This window comes from Salmo salar, chromosome 15 (assembly GCF_965601325.2).
Source record: "Salmo salar chromosome 15, fSalSal1, whole genome shotgun sequence".
Lineage (NCBI taxonomy): Eukaryota > Metazoa > Chordata > Actinopteri > Salmoniformes > Salmonidae > Salmo > Salmo salar.
Window position 1 is genome coordinate 107,274,350 of NC_138305.1, and position 25,280 is coordinate 107,299,629.

The window sequence follows — 25,280 nt, forward strand, 5'->3', positions numbered from 1 at the left end:
GCCAAGTCCCTAAGACCACTGCAATTTGACTGCATCCTCATTGAATGGGTTCTAGTAAATATATTTCAATTTCTCACCTGTTGTACTCCCTGTCCTCCAGACACAGGCACTTGCATGATGGTCTGTCCCTGTCCCCCACCCATAGCCTGCACCATGATGGGTTGCCCTGACGACGTGATCAACTGCCCTCCGCTCACCTGCACCATCAGGGGCTGACCCTGGACCTGTTGGGGGGGGGGGGGGGGGGTAAGTTCATTGTTTCATTTGGTTGTTAATTTGTCAATATAAATCATCCAATGTATAGCTTCATATAAAGTAACCGTTTCATGGCACAGCCAGAGTTGCCATAGAATGCCATGCATGCCATTCAGGTGTATGAATTGACATTTCTGACAAAGCATTCCTGCTTTTAGGAAATAAAATGATAAATACACACACACACACACACACACACACACACACACACACTTGGAATGGAGCCAGCTCTTTGAGTTGACACTACGCGGAAAACAGAGTCAAATACGATGAACAACAAGATGGCCGAATTATTGTTTGAAAATGTTGATACCTCCATTAAAAAGGAGTTACATTGTAGTTCAGAACAGCGATAGGCTAATAGCATGCTAGCGGCGCTCAGAGCACTGAGATGGGTGGGTGGACGAGGGTCATGCAAGTACACTGTGACACTGAGTGACAGTCAGGCCGGCGGTCACACCACTACCTGGAGTGTCTGCACCTGCTGGCCAGAGGCCGTCATTACGGCCGCCTCGTTCTGCAGCTGCACTGCCGTCACTGTGCCCTGAGTCTGCAGACAAGGCAGCATGCAAGCATACGTTGGATCACTTTGAGCAAGGCGAGGAGCAGAATCGCTAACCTCGATCACATCACGAGTAGATATATTTGGGGAAGCAAGGCGATGTTGATATCAGTGATTCTGCATAACACGAGACGCCTCGTCCCAGAGGTCCCAGAGACGTATAACACGAGACGCCTCGTCCCAGAGGTCCCAGAGAGGTATAACAAGAGACGCCTCGTCCCAGAGGTCGCAGAGAGGTATAACAATTGTTTGATAAAATAAGCAGTATAATTGCATTTCCATGTAAAATGTCCCATGAGCAATAACATGTGAAATTCACCAAACTGGGTGTCAAATGAACGCTAAGATTTTTAGATTTTTATTAAGGCATATATTCATTTTTTTAACCATTTTCCATCCTAAAAATGAGGAATAAGCAAAGGCTTTGATTTCTGGTCAAACAGATGAAAAAGGGCCTTAGAAAACATCTAGCATGAAAATATTTAAATATATATAAAATTTTTGGGTGACCCACACAAATTCACATAGAAAATGTGTTTTATAGAGCTGTCATTCTCGTTGAAAGCAAGTCTAAGAAGCGGTAGATCTGTTCTATGTGCTCTATTTCTATGCTTCCCATTCTTAAAAAGTTACGTTTTTTTTGCATCTTTTACTTTCGGTTTTGTAGACCAGCTTCAAACAGCTAAAAATACAATATTTTTGGTTATTGAAAAGATATTTCCTAGCTGTTTAGATAGTACAATGAATCTCTACACTATACATGCTTGTTGTGTCACAAACTGAAATTAGGCAAACTACTAGAATTTCAGCAACCAGGAAATGGCGGTCAATCTTAGAATACATTTTTTTAAAGTTTTAGAAGGCAATCACAGTATAAATAATTGCTTCTAAATGCACTCGAGGTATGTACACTACATGACCAAAAGTATGTGGACACCTGTTCTTCAAACATCTCATTCCAAAATCATGGGCATTAATATGGAGTTGGTCCCCCCTTTGCTGCTATAACAGCCTCCACTCTTCTGGGAAGGCTTTCCATCAGATGTTGGAACATTGCTGCGGGGACTTGCTTCCATTCAGCCACAAGAGCATTAGTGAGGTGTTGTGCAATTGTTGCGCGATTCGGCCCGGCTTGCAGTCGGTGTTCCAATTCATCCTAAAAGTGTTCGATGGAGTTAAGGTCAGGGCTCTGTGCAGGCCAGTGTTAAAATGTCCCTTTACTGGAACTAAGGGGTCTAGCCCAAACCATGAAAAACAGCCCCAGACCATTATTCCTCCTCCACCAAACTTTACAGTTGGCACTATGCATTCGGGCAGGTAACTTTCTCCTGGCATCCGCCAAAGCCAGATTCTTCCGTCGGGCTACCAGATGGTGAAGCGTGATTCATCACTCCAGAGAACGCGTTTCCACTGCTCCAGAGTCCAATGGTGGCGAGCTTTACACCACTCCAGCTGATGCTTGGCATTGCGCCTGGTGATCCTAGGCTTGTGTGCAGCTGCTCGGCCACGGAAACCCACTTCATGAAGCTCCCGACAAACAGTTATTGTGCTGACGTTGCTTCCAGAGACAGTTTGGAACTCGGTAGTGAGTGTTGCAACCAAGGACAGATGATTCTTATGCGTTATGCGCTCGGCGGTCCCATTCTGTGAGCTTATGTGGCCTACCACTTAGCGGCTGAGCCGTTGTTGCTCCTAGACATTTCCACTTCACAATAACAGCACTTACAGTTGACCGATGCCGCTCTAGCAGGGCAGAAACCTGATGAACTGAAGATGGCATCCTATGACAGTGCCACGTTGAAAGTCACTGAGCTGTTCAGTAAGGCCATTCTACTGCCAATGTTTGTATATGGAAATTACATGGCGGTGTGTGCTTGATTTTATACACCTGTCAGCAGCGGGTGTGGCTGAAATAGCCGAATCCACTAACTTGAAGGGGTGTCCAAATACCTTTGTATATATAGTGTACTTGAACCAATTATTTAATAAAACATTTAATTCTAAAATAAATATATAAAAAACAAGATTAAAAAAAAAAAAAAAATTAAATATACAAATAAAATTCTATAAAAAATAATAATAAATCGCACACAGAAGAGGTTCGAAGGAAAATGTTGTTGCTAATGGCAGCCTCCAGTACCCTGGTCAGCCTTCAACTTGAGTAACTCAATGAGAGCGAGCAGCACGGAGCTAGCCTGCAACGTCACTTCCTGGAGTAGAGCTAGCCCGCAACATCACTTCCTGGAGTAGAGCTAGCCTGCAACATCACTTCCTGGAGTAGAGCTAGCCTGCAACATCACTTCCTGGAGTAGAGCTAGCCTGCAACATCACTTCCTGGAGTAGATCAAACAGCGCATGTTATAGACCCCCCTCTGCCCCCAGCTGTGCCCTGGACACCATATAGCCTGCAACATCTGTACCAAAACAATTCGAGCTTCTAAAAATTCACCTTTCCAGAAACAAGTCTCTCACTGTTGCCGCTTGCTATAGACCTCCCTCTGCCCCCAGCTGTGCCCTCGATACCATATGTGAATTGATTGCTCCCCATCTATCTTCTGTGCTCGTGCTACTAGGTGACCTAAACTGGGACATGCTTAACACCCCGGCCATCCTACAATCTAAGCTTGATGCACTCAATCTCACATAAATGATCAATGAACTTACCAGGTACAACCCCAAAGCCGTAAACACGGGCACCCTCATAGATATCATCCTAACTAACTCGCCCTCCAAATACACCTCTGCTGTTTTCAATCAAGATCTCAGCGATCACTGCCTCATTGCCTGCATCCGTAATGGGTCTGGGACCAAACGACCACCCCTCATCACTGTCAAACGCTCCCTAAAACACTTCTGCGAGCAGGCCTTTCTAATCGACCTGGCCGGGGTATCCTGGAATGACATTGACCTCATCCCGTCAGTAGATGATGCCTGGCTATTCTTTAAAAGTGCCTTCCCCACCATCTTAAATAAGCATGCCCCCCTCAAAAAATGTTGAACTATGAATAGATATAGTCCTTGGTTCACTCCAGACCTGTCTGCCCTTGACCAGCACAAAAACATCCTGTGGCGTTCTGCATTAGCATCGAATAGCCCCCGTGATATGCAACTTTTCAGGGAAGTTAGGAACAAATATAGACAGTCAGTTAGAAAAGCTAAGGCTAGATTTTTCAAACAGAAATTTGCATCCTGTAGTACTAACTCAAAAAGGTTCTGGGACACTGTAAAGTCCATTGAGAATAAGAGCACCTCCTCCCAGCTGCCCACTGCTCTGAGGCTAGGAAACACTGTTACCACCGATAAATCCACTATAATTGAGAATTTTGATAAGCATTTCTCTACGGCTGGCCATGCTTTCCACCTGGCTACCCCTACCCTGGTCAACTGCCCGGCACCCTCCACAGCAACCAGCCAAAGCCCCAACCATTTCGCCTTCACCCAAATCCAGATAGCTGATGTTCTGAAAGAGCTGCAAAATCTGGACCCATACAAATCAGCCGGGCTAGTCAATCTGGACCCTCTCTTTCTAAAATTATCTGCCGAAATTATTGCAACCCCTATTACTAGCCTGTTCAACCTACCTTTCATATCGTCTGAGATTCCCAAAGATTGGAAAGCTGCCGCGGTCATCCCCCTCTTCAAAGGGGGTGACACTCTAGACCCAAACTGCTACAGACCTATATCTATACTAAACTGTATTTCTAAGGTCTTCGAAAGCCAAGTTAACAAACAGATTACCGACCATTTCGAATCCCACCATACCTTCTCCACTATGCAATCTGGTTTCAGAGCTGGTCACTGGTGCATCTCAGCCATGCTCAAGGTCCTAAACGACATTATAACCGCCATCGATAAGAGACATTACTGTGCAGCCGTATTCATCAACCTGGGCAAGGCTTTCGACTCTGTTAATCACCACATTCTTATTGGCAGACTCGACAGCCTTGGTTTCTCAAATGATTGCCTCGCCTGGTTTACCAACTACTTCTCTGATAGAGTTCAGTGTGTCAAATCGGAGGGCCTGTTGTCCGGCCCTCTGGCAGTCTCTATGGGGGTGCCACAGGGTTCAATTCTCGGGCCGACTCTCTTCTCTGTATACATCAATGATGTACCTCTCGCTGCTGGTGATTCTCTGATCCACCTCTATGCAGACGACACCATTCTGTATACCTCTGGCTCCGCTTTGGACACTGTGTTAACTAACCTCCAGACGAGCTTCAATGCCATACAACTCTCCTTCCGTGGCCTCCAACTGCTCTTAAACGCAGGTAAAACTAAATGCATGCTATTGAATCGATCACTGCCCGCACCTGCTCACCCGTCCAGCATCACTCCTCTGGACGGCGCTGACTTAGAATACGTGGACAACTACAAATACCTGGGTGTCTGGTTAGACTGTAAACTCTCCTTCCAGACACACATTAAACATCTCCAATCCAAAATTAAATCTAGAATCGGCTTCCTATTTCGCAACAAAGCATCCTTCACTCATGCTGCCAAACATACCTTCGTAAAACTGACCATCCTACCGATCCTCAACTTTGGCAATGTCATTTACAAAATAGCCTCCAACACTCTACTCAGGAAATTGGATGCAGTCTACCACAGTGCCATCCGTTTTGTCACCAAAGCCCCATATACTACCCACCACTGCGACCCGTATGCTCTCGTTGGCTGGCCCTCGCTTCATACTCGTCGCCAAACCCACTGGCTTCAGGTCATCTACAAGTCTCTGCTAGGTAAAGCCCCACCTTATCTCAGCTCACTGGTCACCATAGCAGCACCCACCCGTAGCACGCGCTCCAGCAGGTATATCTCACTGGTCACCCCCAAAGCCAATTCTTCCTTTGGCCGCCTCTCCTTCCAGTTCTCTGCTGACAATGACTGGAACGAACTGCAAAAATCTCTGAAGCTGGAGACTCATATCTCACTCACTAGCTTTAAGCACCAGCTGTCAGAGCAGCTCACAGATCACTGCACATACCTCATCTGTAAATAGCCCATCCAATCTACCTCATCCCCATACTGTAATTCCTTCTCCACCATGGCCTATTCATTGCCTTACCTCTCTTATCCTACCTCATTTGCACATGCTGTATATATATTTTTCTACTGTATTATTGATTGTATGTTTGTTTATTCCATGTGTAACTCTGTGTTGTTGTATGTGTCGAACTGCTTTGCTTTATCTTGGCCAGGTCGCAGTTACAAATGAGAACTTGTTCTCAACTAGCCTACCTGGTTAAATAAAAGGTGAAATAAATAAATACAATTAAAAAAATTAAAAAGACAGTACAGTATGAAGAAAGGCTAAAACTCCTTCTCCAATAGAATTCCCCGATCACACTTGTAGGCGGTGTCATGGAGACGTTGGCTAGCTAAGCACATGTGTAGAAACCCGTCTCGCGCCGAACTGCGTGCCGTCAACACAAAGTCACTCCTTCGATATAAAGCGGTGTTTGATGAAAATGCAAACGTGTCAGTTTGTCACTTTCACAAGGTTGGAGTAATAACATGTTGAACTACTTAAGACATTGGCTCCAATCTAGGTTGTGCATTTAGATTTCGAGAAAATGAACAACTAAGGAAGAATTTTTCACTTCTCTCATTGACTTCTAAAACCCCCAAACCCCAGCCTGGTCTGTTTGATCTGTTTCGCAAGCATTCCTCTGGGTTTAGAAACTCTGTGATGTTATGTCTCCATGAGACACCATCTTAACCAAATTAATTTGGCATTTCATTCACTTCTCTTTTTTTTTTTTGACTGGCACCGTTGGAGCTCGGTGCTTAAGAATTTCAATGTACCCTGCATCTGCGACCCTGTGCATGTGACTAATTAATTACAAGGCAGTTATTATTATTATTAACAAGGCACTGTTCCTAGGCCGTCATTGTAAAATAAGAATTTGTTCTTAACGGACTTGCCTAGTTAAATAAAAGGTCAAATCAATAAAATGTAAATTAATCTAATCTACAGTCATTGTTCTGTTACCAGGTGTTCATCTACTTCACAAACCATGAGATGCAACGTAGACTTTCAATTTTCTCTGGGGATTGCAAAACAATGCTTCTTTTTTTAAATGAATTTTTTTAATAAATGTAGCGTCCATCGATTCTGAATGTTTTAACCTCTCTGTTGTGATGTCGTGTATTCACCATCAGTTGCTGGTTTCAAAGAGCACCAAAAACTACACTACCCATGAGGCTTTTAGCATTTCTGCCACAACAGAAACAGATACTGGGTCTGTTCTAACGCGTCCACCTGCGAATCCGAGGCCATGATTGTGTAGCGAAGCAACAATTAACATATTACATTTCTCCTGACAGTGGAAGAACTGCTCTGGCGCAGTGCATGAAACAGAGGCGCGCTTCACCCTCACCAGAGGCTGCCGAACTATCTATCATCAGAAGTCCGACAAGGCGCTGTGCGTGGTTTCAGATGACACGCTATCCCCGCTCTTCCAAAGAGAAAGGGACATGTTTTTTAGTTCGGTGCGGCGATGGAGCCGGTGTTTGAACTAGCGCTGAGGTAAAAATCAACTGCACATAGTGTTCTACGCTGCTTCTCAGTCTAAATGCCTGTATCGCAACAATCTAGTTTATTTTCCTTTTTATGAGTGTTTGTGTCCACTTGTTCTCATGTCTTTTTTTGTTGTTGTCTCGTCTCCTTCTGTGCTGTGATTGTAAATAGGAAGGTGCACACAAACACACACACACCAAGCCCCTCCCCCTGACATCAGATGAGAGATCACTTCTTGCTCTCTGATGAGCGGTTTCAACTCACTATTTGAATTTGAGGTTTGGTCCAACATAATTATTTTACTGTAACGGGGAGAAGTAAAAAAATAAATAAAAATAGTTTAAAATGTTATGTCTTAACTCTTCAAAATTGCTTGCATGCTGTTCAAACATTTGGGAGACGGACAAAAGAGTGCCTTCATAACAATTCAACTGTTCTACCTTGTTAGCGAGCAAATAGGTCCAAGTCGGAATATAAAAATTAGCTGGCTACTCACTAGCACATGGGCTTATGTTTGAGAGATTGTTTATGAGACCTGTGTTAATTTTCTATAATGCCTGCTACACAAAGTAGGTCATTATTAGTGAATATGCATTATGCATGGTTCTGGTTACATTTGGAACAAAAAAGGGCATTTTCAGAAACCGACTTGAAAGCCAGATCAGTTATTATTGCCAAAAAGCAGGTTAAACTATTACATTATTAGTGGGTGTTATGGTTGTGGAAGGCTTATATTTAGCCTAGGTATACATTTCATCAGCTCCGAATTCATTCGATTATTGCGGACTGTTTGAAATGCAGTGTATTTGACCTTTTAAATTGTACAACAATTTTTTTTTCAAGATCAAGATATATATTGTTAAATCACCCATAAATTAGAAAAAAATCTAGATATGATTTTAAGGCCGAACTGATTGAGAGGTTTGAACATGAATTCATTCAAACCAGCAGCAGCTCATAGTAGATAGTTACCCACCTGTTGTTGTATCTGTCCATTGGATGTCTGCACGACTATCTGCTCCCCAGTCGAGGTGGTGGCGGTGGTGTACTCCATGGTCAGCTAGTCACTTCCTGTTATTGTCACTTCCTGTTAATTACAGAGTTCTGTCAATAAAATGTGAAGCAGGTTGGGATGTCAATACCAAGGTTAGGGTCACAAACGCAATAATAGTCTATGACAGTGCTTTCCCTATATTCATTTAGCAGCGGAGGCCCATTGTTGCCACCGCTGCAATTTTTTTACATTTAGTCATATATGTTTCTGCCAAGACGCGCTTTTAAATGGATAGTTGTTGGCTCAATGACTGGAAGTCTATGGGAACAGGTGGTATGTAATTGCGCTAACGTTAGTGGCAATGAAACACCATTTTCCACCACCATGCTAGCATAGATAGAACAATGAGCCAGAACAATGAGCCAGATATTTCACCGGAAAATAGAAAATGTGCATTCGGTTGCCGTTTCCACTCACTACCAAATATGGGGATGAGGGGAAGTCCAGTGGCCGGCTGTGGGAGAAGATGGAGCGAGGTGGATTTGGGTGAACATTTAGCAAATTTTCTCCTCAATGAAACATTTGATGTCAATGCAGTTTTCGGTTTCCAAAACATGTAACAAAAAAGAGTGGACTACGTTTTGTAGACTTTCACCTTTGCCAAAAGTAAAAAAAAATATACAAAAAAAATGATTTTTTAAAAGGAGTGCAAGGGCGAATTGAGTTACTGCACACGTGCACTTCAGAGTTGGCGTTCCCTGATGTAAATATGCACATAAAATGCTAGAACGTTCCAAAAGGATCTCGCTAGCTCATGCTTGGCTCTGCCCACCTCTTTGCTTGTTCTGCCCACTATGTTTAGTTTGCGCCCATTGGAAACTACAGGCTCTGGTCTATCTTGGGTTACTCCCGGATGTTGTGTATAGACTACCACAGTATGAGTCATAATACCCATAAAACCTAGTGGTCAAACAGGGAAATGGTTCCAATCGTTTTTTTCCCCTTCCACCATTAATTTTTCCCCATAGGAGAGTTTAGAAACACTTAAAATAAGGGCTGTGATTCGTGTAGGCTTACCCTGACGTGACGTTTTGATAACCGTGTAAATCTGTCTAGCACAACTTGACTTTTAATCAATATATTTGCCTGTATTTACCCCCCAAAAAAATTTGGTGCTAAAGTGGCTGTCATAAAGAACTATAAATCCCATGATAATCTGGACGAGACTGCCGAATGGAGGCAAGGTAAAAAAATGAAATCTCTGGATTAACTATATAATGTTAGCTACATGTAGTAATGAATAAATTGGCAAAAAAAAATTAAATGGAGAATTCTGTGAACTGTCTTGTGCAAGTTTTAAATTGACAAAATACCTGTTAGCAAAGGTGTCCGCTAGAGATGACGTGCAAGAGCTGGCTGGGATTTGTAGTTTTGCATGATGTCTACATAGGATTTTTGAATCTGAGAGTAAATAGAGTCAAATATATTGTTAAAAGTCACCTTGTCCGAGAGAGATTTACATGGTTATCAAAACATCACGCCAGGGTAACCCCGTCTGGCATTTCTAATTGCGTTATATATGCTAAATTGCTCTCTCAGAATATCATAATGGACCTGCAACTTTGACTTTTTCCACTTTCGCTCTGTCTTTCTGCAATTTCTCTTTAATTGATTTGTTTCCTCACTCATCCTCTGTTTAGATGTGTCCTTTTTCAACCTTACTGGAGCTATGGCATCAGTGGTTGCCCTTAATTTGTTATTAAAGTTATCAACTAAATCATCACAAGAGGAAGGCAGAATAGGTGATGGTGTATTGTTCATACACAATCAAATCTGTAGCAACTTCAGAGGTAAGATAGTGCTTCTTAATAATGTATTCAGTATTACCCTGTGCTATGGGAAACAAGGTAGTAAAAAAATACAGTGTTGATCAGATAAAGCAACATCAACAATAGAGGACATGTCAATAGAAAGCCCCTTGGTAATAACCAGGTCCAGAGTATGGCTGTAGTTATGGCTGGGCCCAGTAGAAAGCCCCTTGGTAATAACCAGGTCCAGAGTATGGCTGTAGTTATGGCTGGGCCCAGTAGAAAGCCTCTTGGTAATAACCAGGTCCAGAGTATGGCTGTAGTTATGGCTGGGCCCAGTAGAAAGCCTCTTGGTAATAACCAGGTCCAGAGTATGGCTGTAGTTATGGCTGGGCCCAGTAGAAAGCCCCTTGGTAATAACCAGGTCCAGAGTATGGCTGTAGTTATGGCTGGGCCCAGTAGAAAGCCTCTTGGTAATAACCAGGTCCAGAGTATGGCTGTAGTTATGGCTGGGCCCAGTAGAAAGCCTCTTGGTAATAACCAGGTCCAGAGTATGGCTGTAGTTATGGCTGGGCCCAGTAGAAAGCCTCTTGGTAATAACCAGGTCCAGAGTATGGCTGTAGTTATGGCTGGGCCCAGTAGAAAGCCTCTTGGTAATAACCAGGTCCAGAGTATGGCTGTAGTTATGGCTGGGCCCAGTAGAAAGCCTCTTGGTAATAACCAGGTCCAGAGTATGGCTGTAGTTATGGCTGGGCCCAGTAGAAAGCCTCTTGGTAATAACCAGGTCCAGAGTATGGCTGTAGTTATGGCTGGGCCCAGTAGAAAGCCTCTTGGTAATAACCAGGTCCAGAGTATGGCTGTAGTTATGGCTAGGCCCAGTAACATTTTGGATAAAGTCCATAGAGAAAAAAACATAAATTCAAATGGCCTTGGAGTCAGTCTGTCAACATGAATATTAAAATCGCTCAACACAATGACTATATCATAGTTCTCAAGGACAACAGACAATAGTTCAGAGAAACCAGTAAAGAAAGTGGGGCAGTACTTTGTTGGCCTGTACAGGGTTATAGCCAGCACTGGTAGCTGACATTTAAACAGTATAGCATGATGCTCAAAATACCCAAAGTTGCCAAATGAAATGTCCTTACAGCTGAGAGCATTAGTAAAAATAGAGGCTGTCCCCCCACCCGTTTTCCGATAAAGTATGAAAAGTTGTAGTCCAGGGGGAGGCTTCAATAAGAGCGGCACTAGTCGGATGACAGCCATGTTTCAGTGAGAAACATGCAATCAACTTTGCGCTCAGTAAAGAGGTCATTCACAAGATAAGGTTTTTACTTATGATTCCTCGAACATTTAAAAGCGCCACATTCAAATGAGTGTGGGCCACTGCCTCGAGGTAACCAATGGAATAACAATCAAATAATGAACGTTACAACCACATTTTCTGACAGTCTCCAATCTTTTAGAATGGTAGGAAATGACAGTTTGTATAAACTCACTAGAAGGTGGAGTTAGAGGACCCTGAACTAGGTTACTCACAATAACCAAAGTGCCATTTCTACAGGAGTCGATATGATTTCCAAGTCCTCTGTTGCTTATTCTGACAGGGAGAACTGGAGCACTACCAGACCCTGTCCGTCGTCAGTCTCTAAAACAGTTTGCGATGTCGCTGGAAATAATCCTGGAACCCCTACGGTTAGGGTGAATCCCGTCTCTTTTAACTTTAACCTCATTCTCCTAACCTGCAACAAAAGGTAACTTCTGCTAGTCAAAAACCGGCAGACCAGCCATGAGAACAGTCTTGGTTTCCACTAATGTGATACAGCGCTGCTTTATGCCTTGTTCACATTAACCATGGGCACTCAGTTATGTTGCACCGGATGTCATTCATTTCAATTGCAACGCCCCCTCGCAGGTTGAAAGCCCCATTGCGAGACAGACTCTGCATACTTTCCATTTTTACTAACTTTGCTCTGTCATCAGTCTAGCCAGAGTCCAAAGAACAGGAAACGACTAAACCACAGAAGTATATGGAAAATATGTGGTCTTCGGCGATGGTTTTATTGGATAGCTAGCAAATTGTAAACAATTACCCATTCCTATAAGTGAGTACTATTTTAAATGTTAAATAATACACATTGGTTGCCAATTATATTACATGACTGTTGCCTTGCTTCTAAGGGTGCGTTCGTAAATTCACTCTGGCTATCTACTCTGATTTCTGAGCACTCTCGTGTGTGCCAGAGCGCAGAATAACTAATGAATTTACAAACACACCCTAAGTGTATTGTGATGGTAACATTAATGACACTTATCTCTGCAAGCTAGCTTGACTTGCAATGAAGTTATTTTATTTAACTAGGCAAGTCAGTTAATAAGAACGAATTCTTATTTACAATGACGGCCTACCCCGGCCAAAACCTAACGACGCTGGGAAAATTGTGCGCAGCCCTACAGACTCCCAATCACAGCCGGTCATGATATAGCCTGGAATCGAACCAGGGTCTGTAGTGACACCACGAGCACTGAGATACAGTGCCTTAGACCGCTGCGCCACTCGGGAGCCCTTGGAAAAATAAATTAGAGAAAGAAGTTGAGGAAAAAGTAACTAAACATGTTTTATTATCAACTGAAACCGTCAGTCTTTGTTTGATACTGTTGCTAGCAAAACGTTTCGCTAGGTACTGTACACAGCTAACGTTAGTTAGCTTGAGAAAAGGCCAAAATATGATCTTAGTTAGCTAACTGGATAGTTTACTAGCAAGCAAGTAAACAACTGAAACTGTCTTGAATGAAAAGGTTATATTTTGCAATCTCCCAAAACCAATGCGATCTCTGAGGAGAGACTGTCCATCTTGCATTAAACACTACAATTGTCTGTAGTGAGGCACTACTCAGTTTACATGTTGATGTACCAACTGCTAAACATCGGGATTAGCATTTAGTCCACTGGTGGTGGAAAATTGTGTTTCATAAGGAAAGTATGCATATTTTGTCACATTAAATAAAAGTTTAGGAAATAGAAGCTTATGCAGCCTGAATTGAGAATGTTTTAGATACGAATGTATTGCCGGCTGCATACAATGTGTTCAGACAGCAAAATTAAACGACTCAATATCGCCATCTGCCGACCACTGGCTGCAGAATGGCCTGCATACAACACATGCAGCAAATGCAGAATGGCCTGCATACAACACATGCAGCAAATCAATACAAAAGCTAGCTACATTTGTTGAAGGGCGTATTGCTGCGCCGAGTTTTGTCTTTGTTCTAGCTAGTTAACAATTACTGTAGCTTACAAAACCTTCAGTCTTTGTTTGATACTGTTGCTAGTAAAACGTTTCGCTAGGTACTGTACACAACTAACGTTAGTTAGCTTGTTAAAAGGCGAACATGTGATCTTAGTTAGCTAACTGGATAGTTTACTAGCTAGCAAGTAAACAACTACGGTAGTCTGTAGAAAGTCTCACATACAGAGAGGAGGCATGTCGGAAATACATGCATGTTCGCTTATATCATTAGCTTGCTTTACAAAAACGACACCATTATTTATTGGCTTCATTCAAAAACCCAACATTGCATTTATCGTGCAACTCTATCTCGGTCGCGCCAGTAGACTGACTAGCAATTAATTAGTTTTACTAACATCATAGTGGAAAATCATTAAGACTTCGTAATTTAAAACATTCGATTCCTGTATTTTTGTAGAGTTAGTAATTTGGTTGGTCAATGACAAACCAATCCGTGTCGACAACTAGCATAGCCTTCAATCGGACTTGTCTTACCGTGTCTCCGCTGTCCGGTGTCCCTCTGATTGGCTCCAGTACAGGCTTCTGAAGCCCAATCACCAAAGTGAGCGGACAAAATGGCGCAAATGAAACAACAGCGAATGTCGAAGTGATGCATGTGATCTTTTAGACAAAAATGGCCGATCTACCACCCGGTATTTATTTTAGTACGTACTCTCTATTAACAAGCGTTACCACTGAATCAATTTGTAAAAATAAAAAAATATATCAATGCATTTAGGAAATGTATGGTTTGTTGTCTGGTATTTTTTGGAACAAGTAGATACTATTTTTATACCCCACTCCAGTAGGTGGCAGTGTGTGGAGATGTAGGCTGTGTTTGGGACTGGTGACGAGAATGTTTGCGGAAGTGCCACATTGTTTCCACGAGATAAGCAGGCATAGACAGATATTTATAAGCAAATTATATCTGGTCCAGCAGGAGAATCTTACTTAGTTGAATAAAAGTGTTTAATTTTGTCTATCCATGTTAGCTAGACACCTGGTTGTTGTTGAACACGTTGTGATATGTTAATTAAATGGATTTAAGTTAGCGGAAATGAGTATGCATCTTGATAGCTATGGCGTTCGGCTCTGTATACAAGCCAAGGTTACTTTCCATTGCATTGGGTTTATTTCTGTTAGGTTACCTTTTTAGCTAGATCTGACTGAATAGAAGACCAGGGGGGAAACAAATCAGCCAGATTTAGAGTTTTGTTCAAGTAGTGTCTGGTAACCAGCGGTGAGCCTTCAGGTCTATCTGATAGCCTCCAGGCTTGGCACACTGTCACTGACCCACAGTGTCTACAAGAAGCTATCGACATGCAAGCAGCGATGCCTGGATGGAACCGAGGCAGACACACAGGGCCTCGGCCCACAAAGACAGTGGGAGGGAGGAGGTTGGAAGAAGATATGGGTGACAAGGTCCAGGCTGGGCTCAGTTGAGAAACATCTATCCTAAAACTGAACCATAGGCATAGCCTGGTTCCACATCTGTTTAAGCGGTCTTTCTGACAACCACCATGAGACATTTGGTAACGCAAACTGATCTGGGACCACCAGGCTATTGAAGGGTGCCTATCCTAATGTACGATACCTGTTACTGTAGCGGAATGACATGTTGATGTGCTGGTTAAAAGCACTGCCACAATGGTAGCTTACATGGTACACTAGCCACTTTCACCCTGTCAGTGATCGGTCCACACTGCATCTAAGATAAATATATGATATTATCAAGTCATCACTCCACACTCTAGGCCTAATGCCGACTGTCACCTTCCCTGTTTTCAGTGAAGAGAGGAGACAGGACGGTGAAGTACCATAGAGTCAGGAGACAGCTGACTGAGTCTAAAGCTCCAGTGAGGAGGCTGAACTGGGACGCCATGTAGAAGATCAGGTGAAGAAGCTCCAGTGAGGAGGCTGAGCTGGGACGCCATGGAACAGATCAGGTGAAGAAGCTCCAGAGAGGAGGCTGAGCGGGCCCTGGGACGGGGAGCCCGGAGGAGGCTGGCTGGGCGCCAGGACAGATCAGGTGAAGAAGCTCCAGAGAGGAGGCTGAGCTGGGACACCATGTAGAAGATCAGGTGAAGAAGCTCCGAGAGGAGGCTGAGCTGGGACGCCATGGAACAGATCAGGTGAAGAAGCTCCAGAGAGGAGGCTGAGCTGGGACGCCATGGAGACAGATCAGGTGAAGAAGCTCCAGAGAGGAGGCTGAGCTGGGACGCCATGGAACAGATCAGGTGAAGAAGGGTGAAATATTACTAAATATTCAGAAAGAAATGTAATGTGTATGACATGTTTGATGGTCTGTCAGGTAGAAGAGGGAGTCATGTTAGCTTTATTTCTTACATTTCTATCTGCAACTTTGTGAATGTTTTGCCTCAACGACCAACCACACCAATGTCTCAATGACTGCACCCCAGGTATCTGAAGCAGGAGCTACCAGAGGAATGGACCGTTGGCCATCTGGCTGAGGGCTTCTCCTTCCATCGTGACATCTTCCTCAGAGTCCTCCGGAGCAAGTTCATCCCCACCCCAGAGAGGAAAGCTAAACAGGACTCCAGCGTGTGGGCCAGGCTGAGACAGCAGGTCCTACCTAGAGGTGGGACAGGGGAAGCAGCAGCGGGACCTACCTGGGGGTGGAGGAACAGGGGGACAGGGTAGGCAGCAGGCCCTACCTGGAGGTGGGACAGGGTAGGCAGCAGGCCCTACCTGGAGGTGGGACAGGGGAGGCAGGAGTGGGACCTACCTGGAGGTGGGACAGGGGAGGCAGCAGTGGGACCTACCTGGGGGTGGAGGGACAGGGTAGGCAGCAGGCCCTACCTGGTGGTGGAGGAACGGGGACAGGGAAGGCAGCAGGTCTTACAGGGGGACGGGGTAGGCAGCAGGCCCTACCTGGGGGTGGAGGGACCAGGTAGGTAGCAGGCCCTACCTGGGGGTGGAGGAACAGAGGGACTGGGTAGGCAACAGGTCCTACCTGGGGTTGGAGGAACTGGGTAGGCAGCAAGTCCTACCTGGGGGTGGAGGTGGGACAGGGTAGTCAGCAGCTGCCTGGCTCTGGCCACAGCAGCAGTAGCACACTAGCCATGCCATCCAAAGGAAGTGGCACCGGTGCCTTGGTCCTCCTGACCAGCCAAAGTCTGATACCCAGGGAGGGGAGGATTGCCCTAGATCCATGACTATTGGAAACAGCCCTGCTCCTCTGGCCTCACTACCCACCCGCTCTCAACCTTACCCACCCTGCACAGCAGACGCACCTCAGGACAAGATAACTCTAGAGAGGAGTGGGAGGAGGAAGAGGAGAAAGATCCAGAGGACAATGTGTCGGAGAAGGTTGAGGAGAAAGACGAGCAGATGGAGAGATGGAACAGTGTTATCAGAGGAAGAAGTGGAGGAACTAATGCGGTCTACAAAGCTCTGGCCTGTGGTACAGAATGGAAAATAGTTATTTTCTTCTGAGGGAAACTTCCTGTGCCGACTCTGAAGTTGAGATGTTTATATGTTCAAATGTATTTATATAGCCCTTCTTACATCAGCTGATATCTCAAAGTGCTGTACAGAAACCCAGCCTAAAACCCCAAACAGTGCAGAAGCACGGTGGCTAGGAAAAACTCCCTAGAAAGACCAAAGCCTAGGAAGAAACCTAGATAGGAACCAGGCTATGAGGGGTGGCCAGTCCTCTTCTGGCTGTGCCGGGTGGAGATTATAACAGCACATGGCCTGTTGATGATTTCTCTGTAATGCAGTAATATACAACCTTTATTTAAAGATGAGACTGATAATGCCACATTATTTACCAATTATCTGATGGTTTGATTTTACATTCTTGTATCATCACGTTGTTTTTCTGAACGTTAACAAAATAAAATCTACTCTTAAGCAATATATATGAGCAGAAAACTTCTAGGAACAAGTTGATTTATTAGCCAATAACCCAAAGCAAAAATCACCTCAAATATATTTAACTACACAGCAGATACAAAAGATGCAATGATTCCAGAACGGCCTCACATTGTATTATTACTTTATACAGCCATTTAAAAAATGTAAGAAGTGTCACCTTTCAAATCTCAATACATAAAACCTTCATGAGTTAAATATGAATGAATCATTCAGAACGAGTGTCTTCCCAGTGTTTTAGCAGCTACATTACGGCTTGGCTCTGCCAATTGAGATTTAGCTAATTTCAACCCTGTGCAAATGTGGGTATAGTAATGTACAAACCAAATACAGGTTGGATGAAACATTGCATATGTCTGTTTCACAATGGACAAATAAAGCTGTATTGCATGATCAGGGAGTAAAATTGAATTGGGTTATGTTGTTTCCATTGCATTATGGGTAGGAGAGAAGTCTGCGGACTGTTCCACAAAACAACAGGGTAGTTGGTATTGCAGGTCACCATGTAATGTTTTATTGGTTTGAATTCAAGGAATCGTTATTAACATTGCTCTTACTGTAGTTAGCTAATCTAGGGGCGTCATTGACAACGTGTGGAAAGGATACACAGACAGATCTGATACCTAGAAACTATTCTAAACAGGCAGTACATACACTTACCACTCGTTGGGAAGGCACAGACTAGACAGACCCCCCACACACACTGGACAGGCCCTACCCCCACCCCCTCCTAGACAGACTCTACCCCCATACTAGACAGACCCCCCCCTCCTAGACAGACCCCCCCCCCCCCCCCCCCCCACAGGACAGACCCTCCTAGACAGACTCTACCCCCATACTAGACAGACCCCCCCCCCCTCCTAGACAGACCCCCCCCCCCCCCCCCCAGGACAGACCCTCCTAGACAGACCCTACCCCCATACTAGACTGACGACCCCCCACCCACCCATACTAGACAGACCCTACCCCCCTACTAGACAGACCCTACTAGACAGACCCTACCCCCCTACTAGACAGACCCTACCCCCCAACTAGACAGACCCTACCCCCCATACTAGACAGACCCTACCCCCCATACTAGACAGACCCTACCCCCCATACTAGACAGACCCTACCCCCCATACTAGACAGACCCTACCCCCCATACTAGACAGACCCTACCCCCCATACTAGACAGACCCTACCCCCCTACTAGACAGACCCTACCCCCCTTTAGACAGACCCTACCCCCCTACTAGACAGACCCTACCCCCCATACTAGACAGACCCTACCCCCCATACTAGACAGACCCTACCCCCCATACTAGACAGACCCTACCCCCCTACTAGACAGACCCTACCCCCCTACTAGACAGACCCTACCCCCCATACTAGACAGACCCTACCCCCATATTTGACACTTTACAAGCATTTGTGTATGTGACCAAAAAAATGTGATTTGATTTGTATAATCATCCACACAATAAGTTACATTACTGCACTCAGAATCAATCAGATCATTCTAAATAAATAAAAGTCCACCATGTAAAGGGACGTATAAGACACCAGAAGAGAGAGGAAGAGGAAAGGCTTGCACAACAAATGTTTTAAAACAGCAAACTATTGAGAGGGAGAGATCATGTGACTCCACAGTATTTAAAGTAGCCTAGTTCAAATGGGAAGCTATCAGCGTCTTGTTTTTCAACATTCAAGAACTTAATTTAGCTTCTACTGTACATGTATTATTCTAAAAATAATTGTTTCTGACTATAGTATTAGGAACAAATAGAAACCGCCTGGCAGGTGTATATTGCCAGTTAGAATGACTAGTCTCCCAAGGCCATCGTTCCAAATGGGCTTCCAGGGCTAGAATGACCCTAGTCTAGGTGAAACTTAAGTCAATGACATTTTTCAGGTAATGTGGTGACCACAATAAAATTTGTGATTCAGTAGTATTAGCGCATCATATTCAGATACAAGCTTCCAGTACATACAGAGGTCTGTTGTACACACTGAAAACGGGCACGCCAGTGTCAACTGCTGGACATCCATACAACATTGTTAGCTTATAAAACTATTTCTTCTAACAAAATGGCTTCGTCAAAGATGTCCAGATATCTTATTAACAGTTACTATATTTCTAAAATGTGCCCTTAGCGCCGGTGTTTACATCGATTGATTCCTATAGTCCTTCCTTCACATTTGGCTCTACTTTCACTAGTGTAGGATTAGCTCAATATATTAAACATCATTTGTGTAGAGAAATGAGGACGCATGAGGCCAATAGCTATTTGTATACTACTGCTTTAGGGATTCACACCTGCATACAATGTTTACATAGACTTATTCTATTTTTCCAATATAGCCAAATCATAACTTCAGATATATATTTAAAAAAAAAACACATTTTCACACCATTGACATCAATGCATGATTTAGGAGGTGAATGTTTGAGTTAAGTCCAAATTTCTCATGTTAGGATTCATCCCTTTAATTTAGGAGGAGGAGGTTGATTCCTGCTATGAAAGCTAAGCAATGAAAGCTTAGCAATGTTATTGCTATCTAACTTTAAATGCTTCTAAATATTTCCACTTGCATCTTATCATTCAAGCAAAATAGTTAAAAATAGTTAAGAATAGGGTGGCTTGGTAGAATAACTTTACCAAGCCACAGTAGCCAACTTCAACCTATTTACCATAGTCCCAACCCCGAATCACATCAATGAAAAATGAAAGATCTTTATGTAAGTGCAGGGGAGGGGGGAAAAGGACATGTCTTAAATAGAAACGTATACATAATATTTCCCAAGATCCCCTGTCCCAAGCAATGGGATGTATAACCCGTAATGTCATGGTGCTGTTTACGTTCACTAGTTTGAAGAGTCTAGCTACAGTAGATATTAAGAGAAGCTCCCGATGACCATAAAACAGATTCTAAAACAGCAGTTCTATGATTCCAGATTCACCAGCAGTCCAGAACCATCACATCATTCCATCCCAACAGAAAAGGAACTTGGAGAATACATTATTATTATTATTTTTTTTAAATCAACCACAACAACACGGCTGGACCTCTGCTCTCCTACTGAATTATGTCTCACTCAGATCACAAAGCCTCATTGGATACCTCACTGATGAGAGCTGCACTAGAACAACTCTCCGCCAGGCGCCGGAAGGTCAGGGGTTAGAGGTCAAGGGTCATGGGTCATGGTGGAGGGAGGGAAGGAGGAAGTAGCAGGAGGCGAAGGAGAGAGCAGCAGTGAGCCTCTGGTTGTACAGATAGAAGAAACATGTTCTTTGATGTAGAGCAGTGAGCCTCAGGACAGACAGGAGACTAGATTCCTCTTGTAGCTGCAGGAGTCTCTGGGTTGTAAAGGACAGACAGGAGACAAGTAGGTCCTCTTGGGAGCTGCATGTTCAATCTGTTACTCCAGAAGATCCTACAGAAGCACAGAGAACAAAAACATTTCTATGAAAGTGGACTTTTCACAGAAAGGACTAGAGAAAACACAAGCAATGGAGACAGCCATTACCCTACCTAAATATTGACCTATATTGTATCTGTTTAATACGTGCTAAGGCTGCACAAATAACCAAATAAAAAGGATGTGTAAGTGTTTCTATGGTAACATTACCTCGTCTGAATCATCGTGGAAGTCGGCAACGTTGCTGGTCTGAGTGTGGTTGCTGTCTAGGGGCTCGTCTAGTCCCTGGGCCTCAGCATGCTGCTGTAGGACAGAGTAGCTGTGTACCAGGAACCTGGGGGAGCCAATCCAAACAGATACACTGAGCCCCTTAAACCCCTTTCACACAATTGTTGTGCCAGAAACTAATGGTGCATGAGTAACTGGCTTAGTATAGCTTGGCTCGGCTCGGATCATTAGAAGCTCTCTACAGCTCTCTCCTAAACTACTGATCAGCCTCTTTGCTCTCTGCACTTCTTTGTGGATGTACAGTGCCTTCGGAAAGTATTCAGACCCCTTGACTTTTTACAGCCTTATTCTAAAATGTATTAAATCTGTTTTTCCCCCTCATCAATCTACACACAATATCCCATAATGACAATGCAAAAAACAGCTCTACTGTCCTGATCTAAAACCACATAATGAATCATAAAAACAGCTCTACTGTCCTGATCTAAAACCACATAATGAATCATAAAAACAGCTCTACTGTCCTGATCTAAAACCACATAATGAATCATTAAAAACAGCTCTACTGTCCTGATCTAAAACCACATAATGAATCATAAAAACAGCTCTACTGTCCTGATCTAAAACCACATAATGAATCATTAAAAACAGCTCTACTGTCCTGATCTAAAACCACATAATGAATCATTAAAAACAGCTCTACTGTCCTGATCTAAAACCACATAATGAATCATTAAAAACAGCTCTACTGACCTGATCTAAAACCACATAATGAATCATTAAAAACAGCTCTACTGTCCTGATCTAAAACCACATAATGAATCATTAAAAACAGCTCTACTGTCCTGATCTAAAACATAATGAATCATTAAAAACAGCTCTACTGTCCTGATCTAAAACCACATAATGAATCATTAAAACAGCTCTACTGTCCTGATCTAAAACCACATAATGAATCATTAAAAACAGCTCTACTGTCCTGATCTAAAACCACATAATGAATCATAAAAACAGCTCTACTGTCCTGATCTAAAACCACATAATGAATCATTAAAAACAGCTCTACTGACCTGATCTAAAACCACATAATGAATCATTAAAAACAGCTCTACTGTCCTGATCTAAAATATAATGAATCATTAAAAACAGCTCTACTGTCCTGATCTAAAACCACATAATGAATCATTAAAAACAGCTCTACTGTCCTGATCTAAAACATAATGAATCATTAAAAACAGCTCTACTGTCCTGATCTAAAACCACATAATGAATCATTAAAAACAGCTCTACTGTCCTGATCTAAAACCACATAATGAATCATAAAAACAGCTCTACTGTCCTGATCTAAAACCACATAATGAATCATTAAAAACAGCTCTACTGTCCTGATCTAAAACCACATAATGAATCATTAAAAACAGCTCTACTGCCTGATCTAAAACCACATAATGAATCATTAAAACAGCTCTACTGTCCTGATCTAAAAATAATGAATCATTAAAAACAGCTCTACTGTTCCTGAATCTAAAACCACATAATGAATCATTAAAAACAGCTCTACTGTCCTGATCTAAAACCACATAATGAATCATTAAAAACAGCTCTACTGTCCTGATCTAAAACCACATAATGAATCATTAAAAACAGCTCTACTGTCCTGATCTAAAACCACATAATGAATCATTAAAAACAGCTCTACTGACCTGATCTAAAACCACATAATGAATCATTAAAAACAGCTCTACTGTCCTGATCTAAAACTATAATGAATCATTAAAAACAGCTCTACTGTCCTGATCTAAAACCACATAATGAATCATTAAAAACAGCTCTACTGTCCTGATCTAAAACATAATGAATCATTAAAAACAGCTCTACTGTCCTGATCTAAAACCACATAATGAATCATTAAAAACAGCTCTACTGTCCTGATCTAAAACCACATAATGAATCATAAAAACAGCTCTACTGTCCTGATCTAAAACCACATAATGAATCATTAAAAACAGCTCTACTGTCCTGATCTAAAACCACATAATGAATCATTAAAAACAGCTCTACTGACCTGATCTAAAACCACATAATGAATCATTAAAAACAGCTCTACTGACCTGATCTAAAACCACATAATGAATCATTAAAAACAGCTCTACTGTCCTGATCTAAAACCACATAATGAATCATTAAAAACAGCTCTACTGTCCTGATCTAAAACCACATAATGAATCATTAAAAACAGCTCTACTGTCCTGATCTAAAACATAATGAATCATTAAAAACAGCTCTACTGTCCTGATCTAAAACATAATGAATCATTAAAAACAGCTCTACTGTCCTGATCTAAAACATAATGAATCATAAAAAACAGCTCTACTGTCCTGATCTAAAACATAAATGAATCATAAAAACAGCTCTACTGACCTGCCACCGCAGACATACTTCTTGACGATGAGGACCCCAGCTACAATTGCGAGCAGCACAATGATTAAAACAGTCACTACGATGGGTGCATGGCCGTCCATCTGTAGGAGCGGAGAGATACAGAGAGAGATACAGAGATACAGAGAGAGATACAGAGATACAGAGAGAGATACAGAGATACAGAGAGAGAGAGAGAGAGAGAGAGAGAGAGAGAGAGAGAGAGAGAGAGAGAGAGAGAGAGAGAGAGAGAGAGAGTAGAGTAAGACTTACAGAAATAAGAAAGTAATGTTAGCATTACTACTGACAGTGGTGGAGCATCACCTCCATAGTCATGTTGCAGTGGTCAGTCATTGCATAACAGGACCAATGAGATCCAGTGGTAGTCTGGGGAGTTTTGGCTCCACCCCCAGCAGGCTAAACTGGTTGAAATAACGTCATTATGACCCAATTCAACTGGATGTAAATGACAGCTTTTCTGCTAGGGGTGGAGTCAAAATGCACTAGACTACCACTGGATTATGGTCCATCGTAGACCAGGACCAATGAGATCCACTAACATATATTTCTACTAACCAGTAGTTCCTGAGTTCCCAGCAGATCACTGACACACCTCTTACTGAGGTTGATCTCTTTCCTCTCCGGCTGTGTTCCTCCCTCACACTTATCCCCAGGGATCTTCCTATAGCTGTGGACCAAGAGGACATGCTTAGTGGTCAGTCACGGTCACAAACAGAGTATCTTCATGAAGGCGGTTCGGTGATCCACACTTGTGTGATGAGTAGCTTTGTCTGAGACTTAGATGGCTTGTGTTAGCATCCCCAAGCTAATTCCTAGGCTTTCACTCAGTGGGCTAACACGGTCTCGAGACCCAGGTTGGAACACAGGGCCTTACCCTCTGGTCTGCAGCAGCTCCTCCTTGCCTTGCAGACAGAACTCCAGAATGTGGCCCTTCAGGTCCGGCTGCTCCACACACTCAGAGCTGTTCTCTTTACGAAAGTACCCAAAGTCACTAAAGGGGGGGGCAGCGTGGAGTAGGTTAAAACAGGGACAGACCGGGTGAGACCGGGACAGAGACAGAGACAAATAGGATGGGAGAGACAGAGCGGGAGGGAGGGAGGGATAGACTGGGACAGAGACAGAGACAAACAGGGACAGAGACAAACAGGATGGGAGAGACAGGGAGGGAGGGAGGGATAGACCGGGATGGACAGGGACAGAGACAGAGACAAACAGGGACAGAGACAAACAGGATGGGAGAGACAGAGCGGGAGGGAGGGAGGGATAGACCGGGACGGACAGGGACAGAGACAGACAGGGACAGAGACAAACAGGATGGGAGAGACAGGGAGGGAGGGATAGACCGGGACGGACAGGGACAGAGACAGGGACAGACAGGATGGGAGAGACAGGGAGGGAGGGATAGACCGGGACAGAGACAGAGACAGGGACAGACAACATAGTGAATTATTTGTATGTTTCTGATGTGCTGACCTGAACAAAATAAATTAAGCTAATCTATACTAATATGGTTTTATCTATTGTAATCTAGTTGAATCTAGTTTAGTTTAATGTATTCTAATCGCCCTTACAATACACAACTGCAATATGCTCATGGATTTACAGTTTACAAACAACAGTTGAAGTAATTGAACCACTGACCACATGAAGTCATCCAGGGTGCAGGAGCAGGGGGTGGGTTGCTTGTTGACCTCATAGTCCCGTCCATTCCAGCAGACAGAGGCCTTCCTTAGACGCAGTAACTTCTCCTTATAACCCAGCATACAGCCGTCGTTAGGGTCGCTGATGTCATCAGAGTGTGCCAGCCACTGCACGTAGTCCTGGTCCTCACCTGAGAAACAGACATGAGGCTTTAGCTCAGCAGGCTAACACAGTTCTTTGAGG

The 25,280-nt window shown here is 43.4% G+C and overlaps 2 protein-coding genes and 1 long non-coding RNA gene across 7 annotated transcripts in view; 1 reads left to right on the forward strand and 2 right to left on the reverse strand.

The window, feature by feature from the left end:
* Positions 1–14,195, reverse strand: part of nfyal (nuclear transcription factor Y, alpha, like) — a 28,872-nt gene extending 14,677 nt beyond the window's left edge. Inside the window, exons 1-4 of one of the 4 annotated variants that reach the window (XM_014147396.3) lie at positions 13,925–14,195; positions 8,314–8,424; positions 722–805; positions 78–224 (exon numbers count right to left, since the gene is read on the reverse strand). In XM_014147396.3, the coding sequence (XP_014002871.1) occupies positions 78–224; positions 722–805; positions 8,314–8,391 (309 nt within the window). In that variant the 5' untranslated portion in view covers positions 8,392–8,424; positions 13,925–14,195. 4 annotated transcript variants of the gene reach the window in all.
* Positions 14,196–14,217: 22 nt separating this feature from the next.
* LOC106572867 (uncharacterized) lies at positions 14,218–17,311 on the forward strand. Of its 2 annotated transcripts, XR_014380729.1 has the most exons (4): positions 14,218–14,867; positions 15,218–15,375; positions 15,459–15,666; positions 15,850–17,311. It is a non-coding gene; the product is annotated as an uncharacterized LOC106572867 (long non-coding RNA). The 2 variants fall into 2 exon arrangements; XR_014380728.1 differs by having other exon boundaries at positions 14,218–15,375.
* A 2,282-nt stretch (positions 17,312–19,593) lies between these two features.
* Positions 19,594–25,280, reverse strand: part of LOC106572865 (sortilin) — a 123,861-nt gene continuing 118,174 nt past the window's right edge. Inside the window, exons 14-19 of the mRNA XM_014147408.3 lie at positions 25,038–25,227; positions 24,271–24,387; positions 23,952–24,063; positions 23,379–23,479; positions 20,940–21,063; positions 19,594–20,744 (exon numbers count right to left, since the gene is read on the reverse strand). Of these exons, the coding sequence (XP_014002883.1) occupies positions 20,730–20,744; positions 20,940–21,063; positions 23,379–23,479; positions 23,952–24,063; positions 24,271–24,387; positions 25,038–25,227 (659 nt within the window). The 3' untranslated portion in view covers positions 19,594–20,729. The remainder of the gene's footprint in view (positions 20,745–20,939; positions 21,064–23,378; positions 23,480–23,951; positions 24,064–24,270; positions 24,388–25,037; positions 25,228–25,280) is intronic.